The 27,973-nt window shown below is 41.4% G+C and overlaps 1 protein-coding gene across 2 annotated transcripts; it reads left to right on the top strand.

Annotated features, from left to right (window-relative positions):
• The first annotated feature begins 172 nt into the window (after positions 1-172).
• Positions 173-27,179, top strand: PROSER1 (proline and serine rich 1). Of its 2 annotated transcripts, XR_009691214.1 has the most exons (14): positions 173-1,060; positions 4,112-4,177; positions 6,435-6,503; positions 8,698-8,792; positions 9,789-9,882; positions 10,968-11,078; positions 12,596-12,679; positions 14,178-14,256; positions 14,868-14,963; positions 19,364-19,408; positions 22,725-24,399; positions 25,071-25,221; positions 25,800-26,513; positions 26,621-27,179. XR_009691214.1 is itself a non-coding variant. In XM_061133002.1 (13 exons), the coding sequence occupies exons 1-13, from the start codon at positions 1,016-1,018 to the stop codon at positions 25,920-25,922; spliced, it is 2,733 nt and encodes a 910-aa protein (XP_060988985.1). In that variant the 5' UTR covers positions 173-1,015; the 3' UTR covers positions 25,923-27,179. The 2 variants fall into 2 exon arrangements, 1 of the variants encoding a protein (XP_060988985.1); XM_061133002.1 differs by having other exon boundaries at positions 25,800-27,179.
• The last annotated feature ends 794 nt before the right edge of the window (positions 27,180-27,973 follow it).

Raw genomic sequence — 27,973 nt, forward strand, 5'->3', positions numbered from 1 at the left:
TTTAAATTCGTACTTACCAATCAAAAACGAGCACAATCAAACTCTAGAATTAAGGGCGTGACCCTCCAAAAATAACTTCCAGGCTTTGGGTAAGGACTTCTACCGTATCCAATTCCGAGACGTACAGGCATCTGACAGGGACACCTACATTCCCACACCAGGACCCCTTCTTGGGCTCTCTGGAGAGAGGGGCCTAATCTGGCGGCGCAGAGTTGAGTTGACTCGGGCGCGACGGGCTCCATCGAAGGTCCCCCACGAGCCGGGGGAAGCCGTGGGGGTAACCAGGAAGCGCTCCCGGCGCTGTTGGCGCTGCGGTGTTCGGGAGCCCCCCTACCCGAGACCGTGACCCCCTTCGCCCGGCTCCCGGTGCTCGCCGGCCGCCGGCCCGCTCCCGGAAGCGGTGGCAGATGGTAACAAAGAGCCGGCCAGGCCGCTGCTGCCCGGGCTGCGGGACCCAGGAGTCCGGCGGTAGCTGCGGGGAGTGAGCGAGAGCCGGGCCATGAGGCCAGCTTCGCGGCGGTGAGGGGCAGCCGAGGCGCTGGTGCGGGCCGAGAAGCCGGTGCCTCCTTCCTCGCCGGCCGCAGGATTCGGGGCGCGGGTGCCTCTACTTCTCGGGCCGCTGCACCCGGGAAGGCGGCTTCCCCGATCTTCCTCCGGCGGCTCCTGGCCTTGCTCTGCGGGGACAGACGCTCTGCCTCCCGCCACCGAACGCCGGGTTTTCTCTGCGGGACTCAAGAGGACCCGGCTCTTCCCCGAGCGGTCCTGAAGCTTTGTGTAAAGAAGCCGGGGAAGCCTGACGGGTTTTGTTTTGTTTTTTAATAAAAAGTTTTTATAAGTCCCCATTTTTAGAAATTTTTGCAGACTTTGAAGTCCTCTACCTCTTGGTGCATCCTTCCTCCTGCTCCTTGAGTCTTTCTCCTTAGCTGGAAACATTTTTTACTCTCGGAGCGGACCGGGGATGAACGTTTTGTAATTGAAACTAACTGGTTAAAACCTCTTCGAGATAGTAGTCAAGATGGACAAAAAGTCCTTTGAAATGGTGCTGGATGAAATTAGAAAGGTAACTGCCTTAATTCCTTCAATCTTTGAGTTACGAATTCTCATGATTTGTTCTCTTCGGGGGACTGCGAGCAGATTGTGTAAAATACGGATTTGAGGATTGCAAAACTGGTTGGAATTTTAACGTCTAGTGTAGGAGTTTATATCTTGATACATTTCACGATACAAAACGGAGATTTTTTGCTAACTCTAAACTGCTTGAGAATCAGACCGGTATTGCGGAGCTTATGTTCAGAGCCCTCGGTTCCCAAGTCCGCCCTACAAATCTTGAATCACTGTAATTTTGGAAAAGTGATTTCGTATTTCTAAGCGATTTCCTCATCTTTCACTAAGACTAAGAATGACTGAAAACTAGAAATACGTAAAAAGTTCCTTTAACGGTGGTTATGATGATAGGATTTTTAAGTTTGTAAGCAGACTGTATTTGTTGCCTCGGCGGGACAAAGTTAGTATCCTAATAAAAAGTGTGACATTAAGCTTAAAGGCAGATTCTTAGGAATGGGCTTCAGTAACTCGCATTTCAAAGCTTTTTTTCTTCTGCTTGCCAGGTTTTTGCATCGTTTTGAAACTATTGTAGCTAGCTTACATCCCAGTAGACAGCAAAAAAAAAAAAATGGAATGTAGCCTTGAGGCTTAATAGTATTTTAAGCGCAAAAAGTTAAGCCTTTACAAAATTAAACCTGAAAAGACTAACTATTAGTATGTTAATACAGGGTCCTTTGCTTAGAATTTCAGGGCTGTTTCCTCGCCATTTTCATATTTTCAAGACCCTTGACTGAGGTGGAAAAAAGACTTGTTACCTTGTGCACTGGTGATTATTATTTATTTCAGCTTATGAAATTATTAATAAAATTGCCTGTTTTTCTTCATTCTGTATAAAGCAAAATGCTGTTTTCCTTCATCCTTTGTAAATTTTTTTTTTTCAAATTTGCTTGTTAGGTTACATTTGTAATGCTATTGAGTATTCTTTTTTTGAATCAAAATAAAATTTCTGCTTTTGCAAATCCAATTTGCCCAATGAAAATCTGCAATAAAATGTCAGCCTGCTGAGTACATACTTAGAATTTGCCACAGTTTGTTAATGAGCTGATGTTAAACTACTGTTTATGAGACAACAATTTGCTCAGGGAGAGGAGTTGATTTCTTTTGGAAGCTCTAGGGTATCGATTTGTATATTCTCTCCCTGCTAAACTGTGGAAAGATGACATGGTAAATACTAATGAAAGGGATAGAAACTTTTCTAGAGAGTAAAGTCAAATTCATAACATAAGTCCCTTATTTCTGGTCTGAAATCAAGATGAAATCTTTTTCTGCCTGTGCCAAATGATTAGATACATCAACATAATACTAGGCTATTAAAATAGGATGAAAATATAATGTATCTAAGTATGAGAGTTACTGTTGGCTTTTCAAAATTGCTCTCAGACTTTGTAAGTCAGTTTAAACCGGGCAGTCTCTTCCTGAGTGTCACCATTATGTCTGTAGGTAATACTAGCTGTCACTATTGTCATTTAAAAACAAAGGTATGTAAGAAGACACTAGAAAAAGAAATAGGAAGAAGAAAGGAGGGGGAAAAGCAGTATGTAACCTGCTTTCTAAGACGAGGCTAATAATAATATTCATTATTGAGCACTTACAGAGTGTGCCTGTTTTAAGCACTTTCTCCATGCATTATTTGACTTAATCCGCCTAATAGCTCTCCAGGTGTAGGTTCTATACCCTTCATTTTACAGATTGCAAGTCTAGTCTCTGGAGGTTAACTAGCCAGCTCAAAGTTACGCAGCTGATAAGGGAGAGGGTTCAGTGTTCAAGGTCAGGGATTCTGACTCCAAGCTGTGGTGTTGTGCCTGGGGATACAGCTGGGCCTCTCAGGTGCTGATGAAAGAATTAAGACATGACTTGGCATCAACACAGTACAGGATTTGGGCCAGAAACTTGCTTTTGATTGTGTCCAATAATGGCAATAATAAACTCCCAAGAGTACATTATCCAGAATCCCATTCCCTTCCCTTCTTCATGAAAATTCAGCTACTGAAGGTCCCTGCATGTTTCTCTGTTGACTGGTCATGGTGTTCTAGCAGCATGATGCATGTAGAAAGTACAGTTATGATTGTTCTGGAATGAATGCAAAGGGATTAGTTGATTTTGGGGGGGCGGAATATGATTGACCATATTTCTATATACTAGAAGGTACTATATACTAGTAGTGTCCATATTTCTATGTACTAGAAAGTGATCCCTACCGTAAATCTAGTTATGATCTGGCACCATACAAAGGGGATTAGTGGATTTTTAATGAGTGGTTGTTAGCAGATTGTGATAGTCTGGTGTTTCCATCTCTAAGCTTAGCATGTAGTTGCCAGGAGAATCATACATGATTTCCTGTGGCTCCAGATGGTGCTGGGTCAAAGCCATGAACTTCTCTCTGAACTTGTGTCACATTTACTCTTGACTGTTTTAATCCTGAGGTGGGTAGTGATTGGTGTTCCCTTTTGTGGGTGAAGAGCCTCTCGGGACAATTAAAATACCTCCCAGAGACCACACTGCCAGTTAGTGGCAGGCACACAGGTTGGCTTCTGGGTTCACATCTCAGTAGAAATGCTGAGAGCCTGGACTAGACCTTGTTTTACCCATGTTTCTCTATCAGTCAGGTGCGCTATAGGTGCGCAGTAAATAACTATCTGCTGAATGAGTAGTTGCTAGTACATTTAACCTTAAAAATGATGGTTTGGTTGAATTTGGGGTGACTTAAAACTAATCACTTTTACAGGAATACTTAATTTCTATTAATGTAAAATCTTATCTGTTACAATTCTGTTCCCTTCCTTTGTAGGAGTGAGTAGGGAGGCCAGGGGTTTTCCTGGTGTCTAATTGTATCCTTAACAGCATGGAACCCCAAAGGTAGAATGTCACATCACCATGGTGACTTTATCAGCCTCTTTATCCCCGGGCTACAGAAGGTCTGCCGCGGTTTGAGTTGCATAGGCAGTTTTCATGTATGCATGTTGCTGTTCTGCTTACATATATTTATTCTGTTTTTCTGTGTTTTTAGGCTGTTTTGACAGAGTACAAATTAAAAGCGATTGAATATGTACATGGATATTTCTCTAGTGAACAGGTATTCTTTTATTTATTTAAGCAAAAGCTTTTTTTTTTTTTTTTTTAAACAGTGATGTTCTGATTAGTGCCTTTGCTTATTTGCCTACTGGTCAGGTTCAGAATTGCTTTTACTTTGTTGCTCTGTTTATTCAGGAACTTTAGACGCTTTCAGTTTTAACAGAAAACTTTACATAATTTATAGTTGGCATATTTTATAAGCATACCCACTTTTCATCATGGTATCATATGCTAACATGATTTTAAAATGCAGTGTCTGAAAAACACAGTTCAAAGTGTTTATATTCTGGGCACAGTATCATATGTCTGTAAACTTCTAATAGTTAACATACCCAAAATTGTACAATGTTTATGAGTCAGTAATTGCAGAATTTACTACAGTTTATAAAACTTGGAACAAATGGTGATATATGTTCTTATGTGAAGCCACGAATAAGAAAAAAAATAGCATCTAATAAGTAGTTTCTGTATCTTCCAGAAGACTAATATTATCAGTGGGATCATTTAGTGGAAACTTTCACCCAACTTTATGGGGAGTTTGCTGGTTTTGAAAAGTAGGTTTGCATTTATATATACACATGCAGAGAAAGCTGGATTTCCAAGGAATACTGGAAAATACTTGATAGAGATATGAAGCAGAAATAGAAATGTACATCTGGAGAATAGTTCTGGGAAACGGTGGGAATGTGAGTAAGGTAGACAGTGAATGAAACTGTAGATTGAGTTAGTAAGTAAATGCCCCAACTTTTCATCTCTTTCTCAAGACTTTCAAAACTGGAATAACATTAAGCCTGTAGTTCTGTCTCCTAAATTCCTGAGAGCTACTCTGTGATTTTCACATGTTGCTGCCTGTTTAATGAGTGGTTTCCAGATGTCTCATAACTTTTCACATGCTTTTCTTTTTAAACTTAAATACTTTAGGAATATTTGCAATTTCACATAGCTGATAGCTTTTCTTTCCTTCTCTTGTATGTGTTTCTGTGTATACATGTGAAATTTTGCAGAAAACTTCCCATAGTAGAAATTTAATGACTTTGCTACAGTCATTAAAAATTTTATCAAGCTACTTCCTAAGTGTGATCTTATAAGCCTACTTATTATAATGAATATCTCCTATCCTATATCATACATGATAGTTTATAAAGTTTTATAGTTGGTGTAGTCCCATAGTAAAAACATTATTCCCATAAAAGTAAGGGCATGCTCTCTTACCAAGTTGGATAGAAAGTACACACAATAACTGTTTGCTACTTATGTATCTCTCAGTGAGGAGTGAGAAGTATTTTTACTCTTCTTTACATACCACCCCATTTTCTAGTGTTAACTTTGCTTTGTGGAATAATTGAACCCATAACATTTTGAGGAACTCAGAGTAAAATCATTAACCCGGATTTTATTACCCTCTCATCTTGAGTCTTTGTTGTTGTCCCTTTTGGGGTGTCCTTGAGGCAGTGAACCTGGTGGTGGTGACCCCTCGGAGACTGCAGCGCTGTGGTCTCTGCTCGCCTCTCCCCAGCCATGGCGTGGTTTCTCCCTTGTTCACTTGAACTTGGCTGGTGGTAGTAGGAGAGCACCTGGCTGGCTGGGCTCTCAAAGTGACTTAGCATTTAGAAGCTGCTGGCGTGATTCAGGGTAATTCTTACCTTTTTAGAGAAAAGATCTGTGGTCTAAGTCAGAATAGTATGCCCTCCAGATCTGAGTTAGAGAGTAGAAGTCAGTGGACGACCACCACTAGACCACACCACTGAAGACCTTTTTCTATGATTAAGACTGTCATTCTTCACTAAATGTTTGAAAGCTTTCTGCTCATACTATATATTCCTAAGCAAACATTTTATGTCCGTCTAGTACTCTTCCAACTTTCCTTTTCTCCAGGTACTTTCTTCCCCTACCTTATACATTACTTTATTTCTAGACCGGTGCTGTCCAAGACTTTCTGTAATGGTGGAAATGCTCTCTCTCTACACTAACCATGTTGGTAGCTATCAGCTTCACACAGCTGTTGAGCCCTCCCTTATCATGTGGCTTATGCCAGTAAGGAACTGAGTTTTCTCTTTGATTTGGTTTCAGTTGATTTAAATGTAAGTAGCTGCACGTGGCTACTCCATCTCACAGTCTAAACTGGTGTCATGCTTATGCCTCGTCATCTGGGCCCCAGCAGCACACTTTGAATAGCGATTCAGAGTACGGAAATAAATCTTGTAAAAATGTTTGCAAACACGTTGTCAGTAGAGCTAAATTAGTTCTTTGCTTTTCAGGTGGTTGATTTACTGAGATATTTCTCCTGGGCTGAGCCTCAGTTGAAGGCAATGAAAGCATTACAGCATGTAAGTAATTGACTTTTCCTTAGAATGTAGAATTTTAAGTATTTTGAATTCTCCCCTCGTTTTCTGTAATTCATCTCAAGTTGCAATTTGTTTGCTTTAGTTGCAGACACTAAATTCCTTTATACTTTATTCAAAAATAACTATGTTAAAAACATTAAAGCTTCCCAAATTGTAAATTTCAATCATGTGTACTATACTATTAAATTGTACAGAGTTCTACTTGGCAGATTGGAGTAGAAAATATTTATAGGCAAGCAAAACATAGGATTCAAATTCAGAAGTATTTTTATTTACTTCCGTTTTTATGTGTCTTCACCTTCCTGTATTTAGTCTTAGAAGAATAGTCAGACTGATCTACACCTACGTTTTTTTAGACCAATGCTGTCCAAATGTCCTTTCAGTGACATTACAAATGTTTTGAATCTGCTCTATCCAATATGGTGACCACTGGCTACATGTGGTTTTTGTGCACTTCAAATGTGTCATCTGTCTGAGGAATGGTATTTTTAAGGTGTTGTTTGATTTTAATGTAAGCACGCAACATGTCTAGTGGCTACCATATGGATGGCACAGTGCTAGAGCCTAGATTTTCAGAGGCTCCGAAGTCAAATGGGGTCTGACTGTATAGAGGGTCTTCCTGGGAGTATCAGGCGCTGATAGCTTTAAAGAAATCTGCTGATCTTGAGGGCTTCCCAGATGGCTTAGTGGTAAAGAATCCACATGCCAGTGCAGGAGAAGCTGGTTTGATTCCTGGGTCGAAAGATCCCGTGGAGGAGGGCGTGGCAACCCACTCCGGTATTTTTGCCTGGAAAATCCCATGGACAGAAGGGCCTGGAGGGCTACAGTCCATGGGGTCACAAAGAGTCAGCACAACTGAGTGAGCACACGTGCACATACAGATCCTTAGCTTCCTAAACTAATTTGCTTAAGAAAGTGTCTGGGTCTGTTAGTGCTTCTTCTCTTTAACAATTGCTTTTTTCCTGCTTTATTTAAAAAAAGAAAAGATTGTCTCACTCATTCACCTATCAGCAGGGGTTGAAAAATCTTTCTGTAAGGACCAAAGAAAAGAAGAGCAAAGCAGAGAGCTTCTGTAAAAAAACTACTGTTGGGGACCTTGGCTTATCTTATCAGAACAGCAAACTCATGACAAAGCTCTGAAGCCAGCTTGCCTATCCACCCACCTTGGAATCAAAACTCAGAAGTGCAAAGGCTGCACAGGCACATCTTCATGCACTTAGAGACAAAGGAAGTGTCTTTGACTGTTCATGCTGAAGACTGACATTGACGATTAGGTTCCGTTCTGGACATTTTCATAAATGAGCTAGAGCAGTAGATCCAAGGTCTTCAGAAATATATAATAAAGTTACATATAAGGAAATCAATCTTTTGCAGATGTGTAACCTTCCGATAAAACTTTCAGATGTCAGTTTACAAACATGTAAGGGGGCATGCAGTTTTGCCAATTCTTTTGGTGATACAAGGTTAATAGTGTTCAAAAACAACTTCGGTTGATCAGTTGATTCTAACTAATCTCCTTATATTGACTTTGATTTTGAATTTCCTCCACTGCTAACATAAATATATAAATTGACCTGCTTTTCAAAAACATAGGTATCCTAGACAAATACTAAATTATGTAACAGTCCATATAATCCTCGAGTGTCACAATGTACATTAGCTTTCTTAGAGGTTCTGCAGTAAAAGAACCTGTTAATATTTAACACATCTTTCCTCTAATCATGTGATTGGAGTACCTTTTTTTAATAACACTATTCAGCACCATGGACTTCACTAGAAGTGCTGATTATGACATAACCTAGCACTCTGACTGAGGAATTACGATTTTTTTCTAACTTTTCAAGCAATGTGTCTCCCTTATTTGTAAATAGCCTCTTTTTATATAGCCTTTCTGAGGAAAGTAGAATATGTAATTTTTTTTCTATAGATGAGCATATTGAGAGATGTGGATAAGAAAGAGCACATTGGAGAACTTAGTTCAATTAAAGTAGTTACATTGAAAAAAGCCTAGTTTTAATCCACATAGTTGTTAGGGCTTACTTTTGATGAAGCAGCTTTCATCTCAAATATTTATATTAAGAACACTTAATTATACTACCCCCCATCCCCAAAAGGCAATTTCTGGCATGAAAATTTCTCATGTTGAAAGTAAAATTATTTTTCTTTTTATTAATAGAAAATGGTGGCTGTTCACCCAGGAGAAGTAGTCAATATACTCAACTGTTTCACCTTCAGTAAAGACAAACTAGTTGCTCTTGAACTGTTAGCTTCGTAAGTATTTCTTTTCTTTTTACTCAGAGAAAAATTTGGAAAACTTTTCAAACATCTTTTAACTCATTAGTGTATGTTAATGTGTCAGAATTATATTGGTAATCAGAACTAATAAAATGTACGAAAGCATAGAGCTGAATTCTTATATCTAAGTAGCTAGTGTGCTCATTACACATGATTATAAACTTGTAAAATTAGTGGGGCTTATTGAGTTTAATTATTTTGATTTGTCTGCATATCGGTGACTTGCTTTGCCTTCCCACTCAGAATAACTTGAAAAGCTTGTTGACAAATCCAGAGGACTTATGGTTAGATGGGTTTTCCACATTCTGACTATGTATTTTTTTGCTTAACATACTCTTATTCTCTCTGGATCTTATTTTCCTCAGTTGTGAAAATAAGGATCTTACCTATGTGGTAGGGATGAAGATTTTAAATACAATAAGATTTAAAACACCCAGCACAGCACTTGAGAAATGATTGTGAAATAAATTTGAGAAATGAATGATAGAGAAAAGGAAACTACTCACCTATAAGTATTTATGAAAGTCTATAAATTGCTATTTATTTACAGCACATGCAGTTTTTAAGTCCCTAATATATTTATAAATGACCACAAAAGCACAAATTTAAAATAAAACATAAGATAAAACTTCATTTTTAGATCAACCTTGATTTTTATGCAATTAGCACAGGGGTTTGTTTTATTGCCAATAGCTCTCCTGACACTGACAGGGTAGATTTGTAAGAATCTCAAAAGTAGTGATTTTTTTTTTTGAAATATTACTTTGTTACTTTCAAGTAGCCAGATAAACATCATTCAGTTACTATATTTACCATATTTATATAAACATGTTATTTACACTCATCAATCAAAACTGAATAATCATACTCTTCTTGTTATATCATGGAAAAAAGCTTACTCACATATATCTGTGTATTAAATGTGTGTGTCCAGGTTTTTAAATGAAAAGCTGAATTGTTTTTCCTTGGTAGAAACATTGTTGATGCACAGAATTCTCGTCCCATTGAAGATTTGTTCAGGATAAATATGTCTGAGAAGAAACGGTGTAAGAGGGTACTTGAACAGGTAATTTCCTCCAGATTGCTAAATGAATGGCACATGGTTTTCCTGAGTGCTGATGAAGAAAACTGTACCAATCTTATTACTATGCTGACTTTTGATGAATAACCTGCTATTCTGTGATGGGTTAATAATGGCAGTGCTGCAGTCTGTGGCAGGGAACTAGAGGTTTTAGGGGTGGGAGGGGGACACTGGGGTATGAAGAGATGGCTTGAGAGTGAGAAGCCAGTGGCGCCTCAGTATGAGCCTCGTGGGCTGTTAATTCTCAGTCCCTTGGTAGCTCTGCCATGTCTCCAAGCTTTTGTCTTTAACTTTATTTATTTAGGAGCTAACTCAGACAGTAAAGAATCTGCCTGCAGTGCAGGAGACCTGGGTTCGATCCTTGGGTCGGGAAGATCCCCTGGAGAAGGAAATGGCAAACCCATTCCAGTATTCTTGCCTGGAAAAATCCCATGGACAGAGGAGCCTGGCAGCCTACCATCCATGTAGTCACAAGAGTCAGACACCACTTAGCAACTAAACCACCACCAGGAACTTATTTGTCATCAAGCTTATTTTCATCAAACTCATAAAAGATGAATAATTATAAGGCTAAATTCCAGTTTGTTAATTTAAAATCTCTAATAGTGGGAGAAGTCATCCTTGTCCAAGTCTAGAAAACTTGATTTGTCATTCAAGGTAGTTATTTCTTAGGATTTTGACAGGTGGAAACTGGATTAGTGGTTAGACACCTACTCAAAGAGGGCATGACTGTTCCCCTAGGAGCTGCAGCCCAGTCGTATTTAGTCTGTAAATTGCACACAATTTACAGAATCCATTATGAAGAGATCTTTGGGTAGGAGTCTACTAGTTGTGATGTTAAAAACGTTCCATTACCATTTAAATAATTCCATTTAAGTGAAGTGATTTTACTTACTAATTTTAGTTATGTTCACCAGTGGAGGTGCTGACTGATGTATGAACAGATTGAATGTGATGCTCTTCCTTAATCTATCCTATTTAGCAGGGCTTCCCAATATCCAGAATACTAAATTTTGTGAGTATATTTGATTTCTTTTTTTAAAACAGTCCTCCTCTTTGTTATGTTACAGGCTTTCAAAGGGGGCTGCAAAGCTCCTCATGCAATGATATCTTCTTGTGGAACAATCCCAGGAAATCCATATCCCAAAGGAAAACCTAGTCGCATCAATGGAATTTTCCCAGTAAGCATACTTGTGTGACTACATGTGCAACTTCTTTGTATAAAATTTAGCACAGTTATGGTATTTAAAGAAAATGCCAGTTGATGATGCTTCTACAAAGTAAAGGAATTTTACTATGTCAGCAACATAATTCATAGATTTACCACTGAATGAAAGCTCATACATAAGCTATATTAAAGTATTTCTATAAAATATACAGAACAACAAGCCAGACAGAAAAGAGAGTGATTTGGTTTTGACTTGTTTTGGCAAGTATTTTAGAAGCACTGATTTACATGTAATAAAGGACTATTTCTCAGATTCTCAGTATTCTTCAAACAGTTTCACACTTAAGTGTGTTTGGGAAATCCTGCATGCAGTGTCTCTTTTTTGGAGAATCACATTGCATAATAACGGCTCTGAGAAGTCCCACAAGAAAGACACTTATTTTTATGTCACCCAGTGTTCCTCAAATTTCTTTGTGAAATAATTTTTTCAAAGAATGGTGTATTTTTAATTGCAGTGTGACAAATAGCCTTAAAACTTAGTGGATTGAAACAATAACCGTTTAGCGTCTCATGCAGTTTCTCTGAACCAGGAATCTAGGAATAGCTTAGTGTGTTTGGTTATGGCTCAGGGTTTCTCAGGAGGCTGCAGTCACCTGATTGATTAGAGCGTGAGCCTGAGCTTCCAAGGTAAGTCAGGTACCTAGCAAATTAGCATTGAGGTTGGCAGGCGGGGGGTCCTTGTTTCTCGGCATAAGGACATTTCCGTAGTGCTGCTTGAATACCTCTCAACTCGACGCGGCAGCTGACTTCCACCAGAGCAGATCGTCCCGGAGACGGCCAGTTGGGGCCATGTTGTCTGTTATGGCTCAGCCTTGGGAGTCAAATGCCCTCAGTTCTGGAACATCCTGTTTGTTACATGGGTCAGTCCTGTTCATTTAGGGGGCTGCACAGGGACACGTAGGAGCTGAGGATCACTGGGGGCCACCTTGGAAACCAGCTCCAAACTAGTATGTACCACTTAGAAACTAATATGTACCACAAATATTAGGGGGACACATTGTAATAGGGTGTCAGCTTATTTTCATCTGTTAATTAGAGCAGTCTCAAGTGAGGTCGGTATAAGCGGTCACACTTAATACTTACAGAGAACATCATTTCTTATTACTTATTTTCAACTGTAATATAAGTACTGTTTTTGATTCTTTGAGCATCAGATACAGGAGCTGTCTCTGGCTGCTCCTACTGTGCAGTGAAAAAATTAGAACATACTTTCTCCTCCTCTGTCTCCCCGTGTGTGTCGTGTTTCCTTGAACCTCTGTACATGTTATGAGATGAGGACTGCGTCAGGATCATGAGCCAGGGCAGGGCTGGGGCTGTGGTCCCTCCTTAGGCTCCTGCCAAGTTACGTCCTTTCTTCAGGGTAGCACAGCAAGGGTCTGCATTTGTTTTGTTTTTGCTTTGGGGTTTGTATGGGTTGTTTTTTTTTTTAATCTCAATTATCTTTCCTTTTTTTCTTTTTTTTTGAAATAGGGAACCCCTTTGAAGAAAGATGGTGAGGACTGTACCAATGAAGGCAAAGGAATAGCCGCACGGATTCTCGGACCATCCAAGCCAGTATGTTTAGAAAATAAGTGACAGAACAAGTCTTCATGCTTATATCTGGTTTTCTGTCTATTCAAAGCATAAATTTCATTTTTTGTTGGGCAGTCTAAAGTGCAGTAGAAGCTCTAGGAAAGTGAATGGTTTCCCAGGGAAATACACTACAGTTAATTAACAGTGTTAAAGGCCCCTTTGAGGGTTAATGGTGTATTTTAAAGGTAGACCAGTTGAACTGCTATTACTTTCTTTTTCTGCAGCCATATTCAGCAGTTTGCTTGGAGGCGTGGAAAGTGGAGAGTTCACTTTAACTAAGGTTGAGGTATGACGGCTGGATTAGTGTTAGTATTAGTGAGGTGAGAACGGAGCCAGGAGGTGGAGCATATTTTCAAGGGAGTGATTGAAATATAAACTGAGCAGGAGAAGACAGCCTCGTGAGTTGAAGAATTGTACTACGAGAGGCCAACACACAGCCTCCTTGCAGTCCTGACTGCCCACCTGACAAGAACTTGGGTGGCTATTGTTTACAGTAAAATAGTCACAGATCATAGTCTTTGCGCAGAACTAGCACATTATCCAGGGCTGCCATTAAGAGTGCTGGAGAGAGTCTAGGTTCCTTACTCCAGGGCATCCCGTCTGCTCCAGGATGTGGCTGCCAGCCCCCTCGAGGGCGTGTGTGTGCTCTCTCATCCTCTCCATCTCTGTAGTTAAAATTGCAGCATGTGGCCTAGCTTTGCTTACCTCTGGTCCTCTGGAGACCAGCTCTTTGAATGTTCTTTCATACCTAAGTCCTATAAACTCTAAAATGGAGGATTTGTGGATTTCAAAAGGTAAAAAGACTAAGCTACTGAATTTATAATTCCAGTCTGCATTCTACTAGAGTTGTCAGAATGCCAAATGCCAAAGGAGACAGTGCTTGTTTCTTTCAAAAAGAGAAAAGGGGGTGAGAACAAGAAGATGACTTTCCAGGAGGATGTGGGAAATTCTTGAGTAGTTAAGAGTCCAAAACCTGGTGGGTTTCTTGTGTTCCATGGGAGGAGTCAGGCAGGAATCCTTGGATTAACCTAGACTGGGTCAGAGAAGAATTTGCTGTTCAGGATGAGGTTGGGCCTTTTGTTGGAGATGATTTGCAACTGAAATAAAAAACTGACATCTCTACAGCAGACCAGATGGAGTTGAGTTTGCGCAAACTCCAGGAGGTGGTGAAGGCCAGGGAAGCCTGGCGGGTCGCAGTCCATGGGGCCGCAACGAGTCGCACATGATCGAGCGACTGAAAAACAGCAGCAGCAGCAGTCTTTGGCAGGATCTCTCTTTGGACTTAATCGGAGCCACATTTATTAAAGCAAAGAAATGTCCCTCCTTTGTGCCATTTGTTAGTGCCGCGGCAGTTGATATTGCTGGGGCATTTTTGGCCTCTTAGGCCTAAATGTTTTGAAAGACAAGTTGTATTTTGTTTTGCCAGGAAACAGCTTCCTTGATGTTCTGCTAACTGCTGTACTTTCCCCTCTCATTCTAGCCTCCTTCAACATACAATCCACATAAACCTGTTCCTTACCCGATACCTCCATGCCGACCACATGCAACTATTGCACCAAGTAAGGAGCTCTTTCAGGGTTCACTTTTTTCTTTTTGCTCTTTATTTATTAAGTTGAAAGTAAAGGTTGGTATATATACTCTGGAAATCTGGACCACTCAAGAAATGTGCTACCCTGAGCTTTACTTTGCTCACAGTTGGTTACTCTAGGGTGGTCTACAGCAGTACAGAAGACTAAGAGTCTCATTTAGAATATTTTCCTTTTGATAAGTTAATTATAGATTTTTTTCATTGTTAATTATTTATATAAGCTTTTGCTCATGAGTAAATCATCTTGAATCCCTTTTTTGATAGCTGATATTCAAAGACATCATTAGCGCATTTAACTTGAAAGGGCCAAGTGTGTGTGCTTGACAGAAAAGGCAAATCATACAAGTCTGGCAGGTTCTGCCCACCATGCCCTTCAGTGAGTTATGCCTGGAGTAAGCCTACACTGGGAAATAGAAGTCTCTGCTTCTCATTTGATCTCACTCTTCACCCAAATCTCCATGTAAAATGCAACTGTACTAGATAACACAGTTTTAGAAATAAAGTAGGTAGCTGCGTCAATACAGCTTGAACTCGAAATGATGCTAAATTGTACATTTTTTTTCTATTATATTTTTATTTTAGGTGCTTATAACAATGCAGGTCTGGTACCATTAGCCAACGTCATAGCTCCAGGAGTGCCCCCGCCACCTCCATATACTCCTAATCCAGTAACAGCAGGTAAAATCAGGTTGTTATGGGGTGTTAAAAGTCAATAACTTTCTCACCATACATTCAGAGGGGACGGATGTGTGGTGTGGTGTTGTCCTAACAGGGAGCACAGCCGCCAAGCCTGCTGATGGAGCCGAGTGTGACATCCAGGCTCCACTAGAGCGATCTTGGCCCACATGCAACAGATTTCTGTGTATTAATTTTGTAGCCTGCAGCTTTACCAAATTCACTGATAAGTTCTGGTAGTCTTCCAGTAGCATCTTTAGGATCAGCATCTATTTAGGGTCTTCTGTGTATAGTAAGTATCATGTCATCTGCAATCAGTGACAGTTTAACAATTTCTTTTCCAGTTGGGATTCCCTTTACTTCTTTTTCTTCTCTGATTGCCATGGCTAGGGCTTCTAAAACTGTGTTGAATAAAAGTGGAGAGAGTGGACATCCTCGTTCCTGATCTTAGAGGAAATGGTCTCAACTTTTCACCATGGAGTATGAGGTTAGCTGTAGGTTTGTAGCATATGGCCATTATTATGTTGAGGTAAGTGTGAACACGAACAGGCCGTGGAAACAGGAACCATTTCTCCTGAGTAGGACACTGACAGGCAGTGGACAAGCGTCTCTGACCTAGTGGAGTGTCGCTGTTAGGCACCTTCTGTCTGCCATGGGGAGGAAAGGCTAGTTAGAAGGTGCTCAGAAGCACTTTGCCTACCCACACGCTTTCCAGGTCAGCCTTTCCTTGGGGCCCATTGGGAACTCATGATATGAAGTATAAATGTTTTTTTCTATCTTGTCAAATTGCTCCCCCAAAAGACTGCATCTGTTTATACCAGCCAGTGAGGGTATATGAGCTTACCGTTTCTTCACACTCTTTCAAAGTGGAATGATAACAGGCTTTTTGTTTTACTTTTGCCAATCTGATACACTGATTCAGCTGGTACCTTCTTTTGTGTGTCTTTTACAAAAGTTTATTTCATTCAGCTATTTGACTCTCCTGAATTTTGTCTTGTTTAGGAAACCCTTCCCCAACCCAATAGTGCAGCAACATCTATATTCTCTAATTGCTGTTGTAATGATTGCTTTTAAGTGTACAGCTTTTCATTCACTTGCCATTTATCTCTGTGTGTGTGTAGGGTAGGGCTAGAACTGAAATTAAGTTCTGTCTTAATTTACTTTTGCCCTTCCCCAAGACTAAGAGTTACTTACTAATGTTTAATAAATTCCTTTTTTTCTAGGCAGAATGGCTCTGGTATTTGCCACGGAGTACTCTGACTGATTAAAGTTGCAATATCTTTTTTCTAAAATCTATCATTTTATTTCTTGCCCTTATTCACAGTATGTTTTAACCTTAGGGTTTTACATTTTTGCCTAGACAGACAGAGGTTGTGAAAGAAAAGCTGGAACCATGTTGCCTTAGTTCAGGTATTCTTAACCCTAAGTAGTTAGGCCAGGTACTCCAGGTCTTTTAAGATTCCTACTCCATCTGGAATTTATTTTCATGTGGGGTGAAGTAGACGGTTATCTTAATTTTTTTTCCAGACGGTAGTTGGTTTGTCCATGCCAGCACTCTTTATTAATTAATCTGTTTTCCCTGCTGCTTTGAAATAATACGTTTATTTTAACTTTTCATTTACACACATGGCTCTAATTCTGGGCTCTTTATTCTGTTCCAGTCTAGTTACTTTATGTTGCGATGATACCATATTGATTTAATTAGCAGATTTATAGTATATTCTGACATTCGATAAGGCTAGCTTTCTCTCACTGTATTTTTGTATCTTTCTTATCCACTTTTGGAAATTGATTCTTCCATTCTTCCTTGTGAACTTTTAAGATCACCTTATGCAATTAGAAAAGAATTTATGTATTTATAGTTACACAGTAATTTGGAGAGATGACATTTTTTATGATATTAGATTTTACCATCTAATTATTTATATATATAATGTGTGTGTGTGTGTCTTTAAATCATGGCAACTGGTAGTGTTTTTCCAGGCCTTATGTTATTGTTTGCAGTAAGTGTTTTTGGGGGGTGTGGGAGGTTTAATTGAATTATAGCTGATTTATAATATTGTGTTAATCTCTGCTTCTTTCAAGAAGATTTTGTAGTTTTCTTCATATAGGTTTTTTGCCTTAGGTTTGTGTCTAGGAATTTTAGAGGAATTTTTTTAAATTAAAAATGGATATTTCATTTTTAGGTACTTGTTACTGATTTCCTATTTTAGGTTTTTTTTTTTTTTTTCTTTGAAAGTCTTTTTTTCTGGGTATAAAATGTTTCAGCTGACTTATACTTTACTGAGTATAAGTAAGTCGCCTGCCCCCCTGCCCACCCCAGCCTTATTGGGTATTGGTATTGACCCTTATTGGGTCCACACTTCTTTTTTGTTTTCATTTTTCATAAGTCTTTTGCCTGTATCTTTAATATTGTTTTAGAGTTCTGTTTATTTGGTAAGTTAGTTGTTATGTAAATTATATATAGCTAGATCTGATTTTTGTAAACCAGTGGGGAAGAGACCTTAATAGGGGTTTCAGATAATCATAAAAATTGTATATTCTTAGTCCTTCCATTTTATTTTTATGCTCATTATTATTATTCTTTTATCCAAGTTTTTAATTTTTCTTATTTTTGTTTACTTGGATTCATTCAAATTGCTTTAAAATTTTTAAACAACTTTTCTTGCTCCTACTCAAACTTAGAATTTCTATCTTTAAATATCACTAGTGATCATCTTCATATTCTTAGTAGTTATCAGTGTACAGAAAGTAAAAACAGCTATCCTGCATCCCACCATTTGACTTCCCTACTCCCTCTCCTTGATCATCAATTTGTGTCTCTTGATGGAATACTATACATTTTTCTTTCTGTGCCTCTGAACTCATGGCTTCTTAACTTTGTGACTTCTCTTTGATGCCTTGTCCTCATATACTCATTCTAATTTTCTTCTAGTAGAAAATTTATCTAATCAGCTTTTTCAAAAAGGGTAGAGGTGTAGGATTATAGATGACAAACTCAATTCTCACTAATTTTCTTTTCTTTATTAGAACCTTAGTCTTGTCTATAAACTTAGAAGACATTCCTTATCTTTAGAGTTCACAAATGTCTTTAGTCTTGGAGTTCAGGTATTTCCTCAGGATATTTAGATGTGGATCTTATGGTTAATCCTTCCTAGACTCTGTAAGCCCTTTAGGTGTGAAAACTCAAGTCTTTAAAGCTTTGGAAAATTTTGTCTTTATATTCCTCTAATTAATGATATTTCATCTCTTTTTTTCTCCTTCTAGTACTCTTATTTTTTGGTATATTTGTTCTAAGTTTCTTAGCTATTCATTCGATATCTTAAAAAAATTTTTTTTTGCCATTTTAAATGGAACTTTTAATTTCAACTATGTAATTTAGCTTTCAGTAGTGTTATTTCTAATCTTCACCATTCTTTGCATTTATTAACTTAGAGTAGATTTTTGTATCTAAAGTCTTCAGCTTCTCTGCTCATTTTCTTACAATATTATGTGTGTGTATATTCTTCATTTGCATTACAGGATTTTAAAGTTCTTTTTCTTTCATTAAATCCCTGGATAGACACTGTCTAAGTTTATTTGTGCTCAAGTCCCTTAAATAAGCTGGGTCTTTGTTGCTGACTATGTCAGGGCTTGTGGGTTCCCTTTTTGCACTTTATGCCTGTCACACTGATGCTTTCTTGGGCAGTTACTGTCAAGCCTCGAGAGGTCATTTGTTTGCCAGTGTATCTCTGACTAATGGCTGGGTAAGATGGATCCTTTCCCATGGGGCTGGAGAGGAGTGTGCTGAGGCTGTCAGTCTCATGGGCTCCAAGTCAGCCTCAGCTCGGGCCGTTCCCCCGACATCTCCTAGCATGGGGCCTTTTCTAGAACTGAGTAGAGCGGTGGACAGAGCCACTTTCTCAGTGTGCTAGCTGATGCACCCGCCTTGTGAGATTGGCCCCTCAGGTGGCAGTGGATTCTGCCCTCAGCGCCCACCTCCCACTTCCAGGTCTCCCTGCGTTGTAGGCAGTGGTGCCCAGCAGAGTGTCTGCTTAGCCGGTGACAGCGGCCCCTGTCTGCACTCCTACTGCGCTCTCTCCTAGAAGGCACACCAGGCCTTCCACCACCTTCCCTAAAGGCCTTCTTAAAGGAATCTCTAAAATAGCAGTGTTTGCTTAAAGCCCAATAAGGAGAAGTGGTAGGGACAATTGCTCATAATCCTTGCAGTCTTCGTGTAGTTACTACTATGATTTTTGTCTATTTCCTTTTCTTTTTTTTCTGTAGGCATATGTTGTTTTTCCTAACACAGTATACATACATATTCTGGATTTTTTTTCTTTTACCTCAGTCTCTGATTATTATGATGGTGAATAATTTGATTAAAGCTGGAAATCAACTTTTATTTATTTATTTTCTCATAGAGAATGAGGACCTCTCCAGTCAGTCAAAACCTACACAGAATCAAGGTAAGCACCAAATTTGTTCTGGCTGCCTGCTCTGTTTTTCACTGAGATCTATTTGAGTTTGAGTGTATTTGAAATCTTTATGCTTTAGGGAAAGTTCCTGGTTAAAAAATTTAATTAATCACTGCTTGCTAAAAGTGACTTAAGAGTGATACATTTTATTTAAAAATAAAATTTTAATGGTGGTACATTTCATACATACAGCATGCAATGTGTAAAATATAATCTATAAAATGTCTATCTTCTAGAATCATCTAAGAAAACTTTTAAATCCATATTAACTGGATTTAAAAATAACCATATGTCTCTGTGTGCTGTTTGTAAAACTTTGAAGCAGTCTCAGTGCTCTGTGGCATTGTATCTGCATTCAGTTTACATTATGTGATATTCGAAGCCTCATTTTCTTAAATATATGAACAACATTTCTTTTTGATAAAAACTCTTTTTTGACAAATGCTGTGTCAGATAGATCTTTTAGACTTAATTACTTCAATAAGTATTCGGAGTAGTGTAATTTAACGTAAGGAAAGAAGAAAGAGTTGAAGAAGGGGCAGCAGAGCAGGAAGCAGAATCCGCAGGTGAAGGCGAGGCAAGTCCTCCCCGTGGCAGCAGCTCGGTGACATTTTGCCCTACCCGTAGTTGAGGATATGTGTGGTCAGGAAAGAGATGCTGTCCGCTGTGAGATAAAACCTGGGACCAGTTCTTAGGTAGCAGAGGAGCACATGAATCTGATCATCACAGTGCACGGGTAGGAGTCTTGGTGGAAGAATTCCATTCCCCGAGAATGTGTGGAAACGGTGCTTTTCAGCTGGTAATTTCTAAGGTGGTAGCAGAGCAGGGAGGAAGGGACCCTAAGTGAGATGTCAGGACATAATGATCCTGGCTGTGGCACCGCCTGGCTTTGTAACCTTGAGCAGCTGATATAGCTTCTAGCAAAGGGAGATTAAGGAAACTTCCGCCTTTATGCTCAGCTCTGTTGACAGACCTGTTTTTGAAGAGAATAAACAGATTAAGTATCATCAGCACCTTTGTTAGGAAGAGCACTCTTTGCTTTTCCTTTGCTGTGTCATGTCAGCATGCTTAAGATTGTTTTTCCTTTTTGAACCATGTTAAGAAACAAAACACAAACAAGCACAGTGCCTAAGAACACAAGTGTGACAGGCCTTGCCGAAATCTTGGTTCCATCGCTTCATAGCTGCATGACCTTTTTATCATCATCATCATTGTTATCACTGTGGTAAGACCTCTTACTGAGATCTACCCTTGTCACCAATTTTTAAGTACACAGTATAGTATTCTTAACTGGAGGCATGGTGTTGTACAGCTGATTTCTAGAACTCACTCATCTTGCATAACTAAAATTTTATGTCCTTTGAACACCACTCAACAGCTGCATGATCTTTTAACAAATTACTTAATCACACGAAGCCTGAGATTGCCCATCTGTAAAATGGGGGTACTAGTGCCTATCTCAGGGTTATATGAGGACAAATGAAATGACGGGTGTAAAGTACTTAGCACAGGATCTAACACATCGTGTTTTGTGGTTAACAACCAAGTTAGATGACAGGAAAGTGGTATTTACCATGGTGTGGTTTTGGGGCGTGGAGGGGGTTCATTTCTGTTTTCTTCCATTTTGACTGCAGGCACTGTGATTAATAGTGCATGGCTTTTGTGTCATTATACGTAAAGATCTCCAACAGAGGTTGCTATAAAGAACACTGTGGGACAGCTTGGCTTTCCCTTGCCATCTATCATTAGCTACATGGTCCTCAGCATGAAGTTAAATAAGACAGGGAATTCTCAGATGTTTTTTCCACCAGATGTTTTCCAACCAATGTTAACCTAAATCATTTTTTGGTACATTATTTACAAACACAAAACTAGGCGTATATTCCTTGTGCTTCTAGTTCTTATAAAACAAATGGAATACAGAGCTACAAACCTATTTTCATATGTACTCTCAATTTAAAATGATAAGTTATTTTCTTGAAACTAAATTATTGCTCATGATATGAATATGGTATGAACTACAGATCTTTTGAGTTTGATGTTTACATATTTGTGTTTTACTATTTGTCAGTTCTCCTCCCATATTGATTATCTAAAACAGCTGTAAAATTTGTTCAGCCCCGTGTAGCACCCTTTGGCCATCACTTAGCACAAAAGTATTATGTGGATGTGGACTTCCTCTATTCTTTTCCTATGGTCCCTTCTCCATCCGTGATTAACACAGTGCATCACTTTATGGACATGTCAGCTTCCTTATGTCCAGAGTCTTTATTATGCATAGATTTAAAAATTTAAGTCTTAGTCCATGAAAAGGTCTTTCAGTTGATTATCACTGCAAAGGGAACATTCTCTGTTTACTACTGAAACAGACTTCAGTGTGAATATAGCATGGACAGTAGTTGTCATTATGACATTACCTACCTAAGTCTTGCATTCCTAAGTCTTGGCACCAACAAGATCAGAAGCTAACGTTTTCATTAATTGATTCAGGAGGGAATCCCAGGCATTCCCAAAATGCTTGTATTATTTGTAGAGTTTATCAGAATAAAAGTACTGTAGCAAACTCTAGAAGTTTTGAGAATAAGTCCTCGGGTGGGTTTGAGAACTGCAGCTGAGGTAATCGTGAGGTATCCAGTGCAGCAAACACTTAACTAAACACGTAAATGCCAGGCACTGGGCTAGGTGTGAAGATTAAAGATGAACTAGATATGGCTTTTGCCCCTAAAGCCTAGGACAAGCCAAGTAAAGTTGGAGGTTAAGATATGTAGAGGAGTCAGTATGAGAAAGTGCTTGGGGGAAAATCCGTAGAGATTGGTAATCAACTCAGAGAGTGGCAACCAAGAATACTGCAGAGATGGCCTGAGTATACTTGATGACCTTGTGTGCCTCTAGAGGGGATGATGTCCTAGAGCTCTTCAGAGAGAAAATGACTTGTAATACTACTCTAGGCAAGTAGCCTGAGAGAATAAGTACACCAACACTAATCACAAAATAAATTCTTTGAATTTTTGTAAAATTGGGAATCTATGAAAGGAAAGTTTTACTTGCTCACTTATCAAGGCTTCCTCACTGTGAACGGGAAGGCTGTGCTGATCAGAGTTCAGAACCCTGCAGGATCTAACGGAGGCTGCCTGGTGAAAATGGAAGCCAGCAATGTGTTCACTGCAGTAGCCTCTTACACCTGTCATTGATTTTTCTTTGACATCTGTTAAATATTACATAAACTTTTATCCATTTTCTTTTGAGTTAACATTTGAACTCTCAGCCGTGACGATAACCTCTAGCCTCTCCTCCTCTCCCACCACAGCATTCTCCACCCCGGCCAGTCAGCTCTTTGCCCCGCATGGCTCCAATCCCTCCACACCCGCTGCAACTCCGGTTCCTACCGCTTCTCCGGTCAAGGCAGGAACTCATCCATCAGCATCGGCCACCGCCAGCCTCCCGGGGATAAACTTGCCCAATACCGTCCTTCCTGTGTTCCCGGGGCAGGTCTCTGCCGTTCACCCGCCTCAGCCGATGACGCCAAGTCCCACGGTGATCAGGACGCCTTTGCTGCCGGCCGCCACGGTGACCTCTGTCCACAGCACCACGGCCACGCCCGTTCCTTCCGTGTTTTCTGGCCTCGTTCCCCTGCCGGGTCCTCCCGCCGCCCCGGCCCCGGCCCCTCAGGCCACGGCTGTGCCTCGGGCCACCACGGCTTCCAGTGAAACGTTCACCAGCCTCGCCTTCCCCGCCGCTTCTACTGCCGCAGCCAACAACAACCTCAACTCGGCTTCACTCTCGTCAGTTTTCGCCGGGCTCCCCTTGACCCTGACGCCGGCGTCCCAAGGCGTGTCCAACCCGACCCCCTCCGTCATCGCCGGGGGCTCAGCTCCCGGTGTCGCCTGTCCCCTGGGTGTGAACAGCCCCCTCCTGTCCGCCCTGAAAGGCTTCCTGACGTCCAGCGACACCAGCCTCATCAGTTCCTCCGCCCTGCCCTCCGCGGTGACCAGCGGGCTGGCCTCGCTCTCCTCCCTGGGCAACCAGGGCGCCGACCCCGCGGGCTCAGCCCCTAACAAGGGCTACGGGCCGCCACAGGCGCCCACGCCGGGCCTGGCGCTGTTCCCCGGGCTGCCCTCGCCAGTGGCCAGCGCAGCGGCCTCCACGCCCCCCACCCTGCCCGCGCCCGCCGCCCTCTCCTCCGCCTCCTCGGGGCCAGCTGCGGTGGGCTGCGGTTCCTCGGCCGCCCACCCGCATGGCCCCGTGACCCCCGCCGTCACCACCCTGCCCGTGGTGGTCAAGACAGAGCCCACCAGCCCCACGCCCTCGGCCTTCAAGGGCCCGGCCCCCGCCGCCGCCGCCGCTGCGGGCACGCTGGGCCTTTCCGGGGCGCTGGGCCGGGCGTACCCCGCGGCCTCGGTGCCCATCAGCCTGCCGTCCTGCCTTAACCCTGCGCTGCCGGGCCTCCCGGGGCTGGGCGCGCCCCTGACGGGCTCCAGCGCCCTGCCTGCCCTGCCCCTGGCCCCGCACGGCGGCTCCACGCCCATCACCCCAGTCTTCACCGCCCTGCCTCCGTTCACGTCCCTGACCAGCAGCTTCCCCCTGGCCGCCACCCCAGCCCTCAACCCCCCGGCCTCCGCGCCCGCTGCCCCCGCCTCCACCACCGCGGCGCCTCCGCACCCCGGCTCAGGATCCGCGGCGCCCGCGCTCCCCGGACTCTCGGCCCCGGCGCCCGCCTCAGCGGCTGCGGCCTTCCCCCTCAGCCTGCCGGCCGCTGTGCCCTCACTCTTCTCCGTGGCGCAGGGCCCACTGCCAGCCTCGGCGCCCTCCTATCCCGGCTTCTCCGTCTCCAGCGCCCCCGGGACCCCCGCGCTGCCCGCCTTCCCGGGGCTGCAGCCCTCCGCCACCGGTGCCGCCACTGCCCCGTCGCCAGCGCCCGTCCTCCCGGGCTTCGCCTCTGCCTTTAGTTCCAATTTCAACTCGGCTCTGGTTGCGCAGGCCGGGTACGTGCATGGTCTGGAGAGAGGGGAGGTGGTTCTTCACACTACTGATCGTGCATGATCTTGAAGTCATTCAAATGAGTCAGAAGCGAATTGTTGGTGGAAAATTATCTTTTTCTGGGCCGACACTTAAAACAGCTTGAAATGTTTATCCTAACATGTTTCTTGTTAAGATAAATATATACAATATCAATGCCTGCTCAGATAATCAGCAGGGATTCCTGGTGGCTCAGATGGTAAAGAGTGTAATGCAGGAGACCAAGGTTCGATCCCTGGGTCAGGCAGATGCCCTGGAGAAGGAAATGGCAACCCACTCCAGTATTCTTGCCTGAAAAATTCCATGGACAGAGGAGCCTGGCCCAGTACAGTACGTGGGTCACAAAGAGACAGGACTGAATGACTTCACTTTCACTTTCTTTCAGGTAACTTTAGGATTTGCATTTGGTGATTTATTTTGATGACAAAACAGCAAAACATAAACTCACTGAATTCAGAATAATAGACTTGATAATGCAAAGTCAGTGCCTAAAACCTATGTAAAACCTGTTTATAGTTCCTTACAATAGAGAATTTCTAGGATGTTTTTCAGCATCTTAAGATAGTGTTTGACAAATGTAGAAGCAATAGGTTTCATGTCTCACTCACGTGTTGACCCGTTCTCTCTGTTGTTTCAGCTTATCATCTGGACTTCAAGCTGCAGGCAGTTCAGTTTTTCCAGGCCTCTTGTCCCTCCCAGGCATCCCTGGATTTTCCCAGAATCCCTCGCAATCCTCCCTGCAGGAACTGCAGCATAACGCAGCTGCACAGTCAGCCTTGTTACAGCAGGTGAGCGCAGTGCCTGGAGCAAGTAAGGATGGTGACGGGTGCAACAGAGCTTCTGTAGTGATGACCTTGCAACACAGACAGTGGTACTCCAGCACTGACCCCAAATGGCTCTTAGCAGGATGTCTGGAGGTTTGATGATTAATTCCCTCCCCCAAATCTACAAATTATCCTTGTTTTCCTTCAGGAGATAACAAAGGTGGTAGAATATATTCATTTGTGTGTTTTTCCTGCTTAGAGACTTAAATCTCAGTCTGGAGATTTTTGCATACAGAATCTTTAGGTGTGACAGTTAAATTTTAGCTTGTCTTCTGTAGTTAAACCTAAGGTAGTGGACCACTGAAGTAAATTTTCTCCAGCAAACCTGTTCTCATTTTAAAGGCATTTCTATGCACCTCTACCATCTGAAGAAGTCTGAATGTTTCTTAAAAATTTCAGGAGGTTGAACAGACTTACCTTGCCCCAGCATTTTTTGTTTTGTTCTGTTTTGTTTTTAAAAAAAGAAGTGGGACTGGAAAAAGCAAGCACAGGCCTCATCGAATTTGGCACTCTGCTCACCTGTGCGTTCTTCTTTCCATCAGGTCCACTCAGCATCAGCTCTGGAAAGCTACCCAGCTCAGCCAGATGGGTTTCCTAGTTACCCTTCGGCACCAGGAACACCGTTTTCTCTGCAACCAGGCCTGTCCCAGAGTGGGTGGCAGTGAATACATTTTAACGCATATGCTCCTGCAGAACAATGTCAGAATCGCCCGAGGACCGCAGACTGACAAATGTGAAGTTGGCCAGAAGTCAGGAAATGAGGCTAGGGATGATCCTGGGGAAACTGTGACAAGAGTTTTAAAAAAAACACAGTTGCATTCTTTAAAAATGTTTTTAAGTGTGAACACTCCCCTATGTAAATATACCAATGACGAATTGTACGGAGAATAGTATTTTAAAAAGTATTTGGGGACTTTTCACCTGCACCCTATGACATTTTGAACGGTGTATGTGAGCGGTGTAGGGGGACTACTAAAGAGGAGGTTGAACTCTTTATAGCCGAATACAGCCTTAACTCTGCCTGTACAGCATCCACTGACGGAAGTACTGCTCGTGCCTCAGACTTACGGGTTGCATGTGGCCCTGGGGGAGTTACCACCCCTCATACGCTTGAGTGGTTCCTGTTAGCATCGCTGGAACTCAGTATCCATACTCCAGATAGATCCACAAAACGGAACTGGAGACCCACCATTATTTTTAACTCCTGACATTAACAAACATACATGTACTGCTGAATTTAACCCAATGTATTTCAGGTAAGTGAAAATGGTGCTTCATATAGTCCTTAGAATGACTTTCAGGTGTTTTCAACTAAAAACATATATATAAATATATATATATACCCAGAACTACTTTCTTACAGAAATACAAGGCCTGTGATAATTTGCCTTCAGAACATATTTCTCAATCTCAGCAGTATCCAAATGTGAGTGAGGAGCATTGGACGGACCCCTGGGCCATCTCTATTACTCATTGTACTCTGGAAGCTCTTGGTGAATGTTTACAATCATGCGATGTAGTATTTCTATTTGTACTTAGAATCAAATGCTTCTCTAAAATAATGATGTGACAACAGATAGGGAAGACTTTGTTAGTAAATATGCAGTGTGTACTCTATTTAAGGACCTGTGGTAGTATAACATGATTGAATGTCATTAATTTAAGTATAATAACTGCCACATTCAGGGGGATTGGGGGAGTAGCAAGAATGATTTCCAATCCTGTGATTAAAAGTATAAACTATAGAATCTACTGTAGTACATTTCAGCATCTAGAAGTTTTACTTTTATAAAGATGGTGTCTAGAAGATGTTGCTAATGTATTTTCCTTCAACACGGGGAACAAACTTTTTAAGTATATTAATAAATATTCCTGTATGGTCAGTTTTTAACAGTTTTTTAAAATAAACTTTATGGATACAACATATGTGTTTTATTCAGCTCTGGGATAAGTATTTTAAGTTTTTGTTTTGGAGCTAATATATAGGACATTTTTGTCTGACTTTAGTTGGAAGTCAATGTCTACTACTGATGCTTAACACCTCATATGAAAGTTGAAACACACACTAACATCTGAAACAGATTATTTATGCCTTTAATTATCTTCCAACACAGACTAGAAGTTATCATTTGTTCTTTTTGAGTCTGCACTGTGTGTATGTGTGTGTGTGTGTGTGTGTGTGTGTGTGTGTGTGTGCACATGCTCAGTCACTCAGTAGGTGTGACTCTTGGTGACCCCATTGACTGTAGCCCCCCAGTCTCCTCTGTCCATGGGATTTTCCAGACAAGAATACTGGAATGGATTGCCATTTCTTCCTCCAGGGGGTCTTCCCAACCCAAGGATCAAACTTGCATCTATTGTGTCTCCTGCACTGGCAAGTGGATTCTTTACCACAGCGCCACTGGAAAACCCTCATAATTGATGAAGTTTAATCTTAAGCTTTACCACTTGGCTTGCTAGATGGGTCTCATCTACATTTATAAAATAGTGTCACAGAATTTTAGAAAAGACTTAACACCTAATCAAGTTTAATGAGCCTTTTTTGTTTTTAAAGGTAACACAATAGTAGTAAACAATGTCTAATTTGGTTCAGTTAACATATGAAATAATGGACAATATTAGGTAAGTTGAGAAAAATGATCAAAATTAACATATCCCCAGGATCCTTGTACTCAGGAGGGACTTTAATTTTAACAAATTTAAACTTTATACCCAA

Source organism: Dama dama, chromosome 30, assembly GCF_033118175.1.
Source record: "Dama dama isolate Ldn47 chromosome 30, ASM3311817v1, whole genome shotgun sequence".
NCBI lineage: Eukaryota > Metazoa > Chordata > Mammalia > Artiodactyla > Cervidae > Dama > Dama dama.

Coding starts and splice junctions, on each gene's coding strand:
- PROSER1 (XM_061133002.1), top strand. CDS start 1,016: ATGGACAAAAAGTCCTTTGAAATGGTGCTGGATGAAATTAGAAAG. Junction 9,883..10,967: donor GTAAGAGGGTACTTGAACAG/GTAATTTCCTCC, acceptor GTTATGTTACAG/GCTTTCAAAGGGGGCTGCAA. Junction 11,079..12,595: donor GCATCAATGGAATTTTCCCA/GTAAGCATACTT, acceptor TTTTTGAAATAG/GGAACCCCTTTGAAGAAAGA.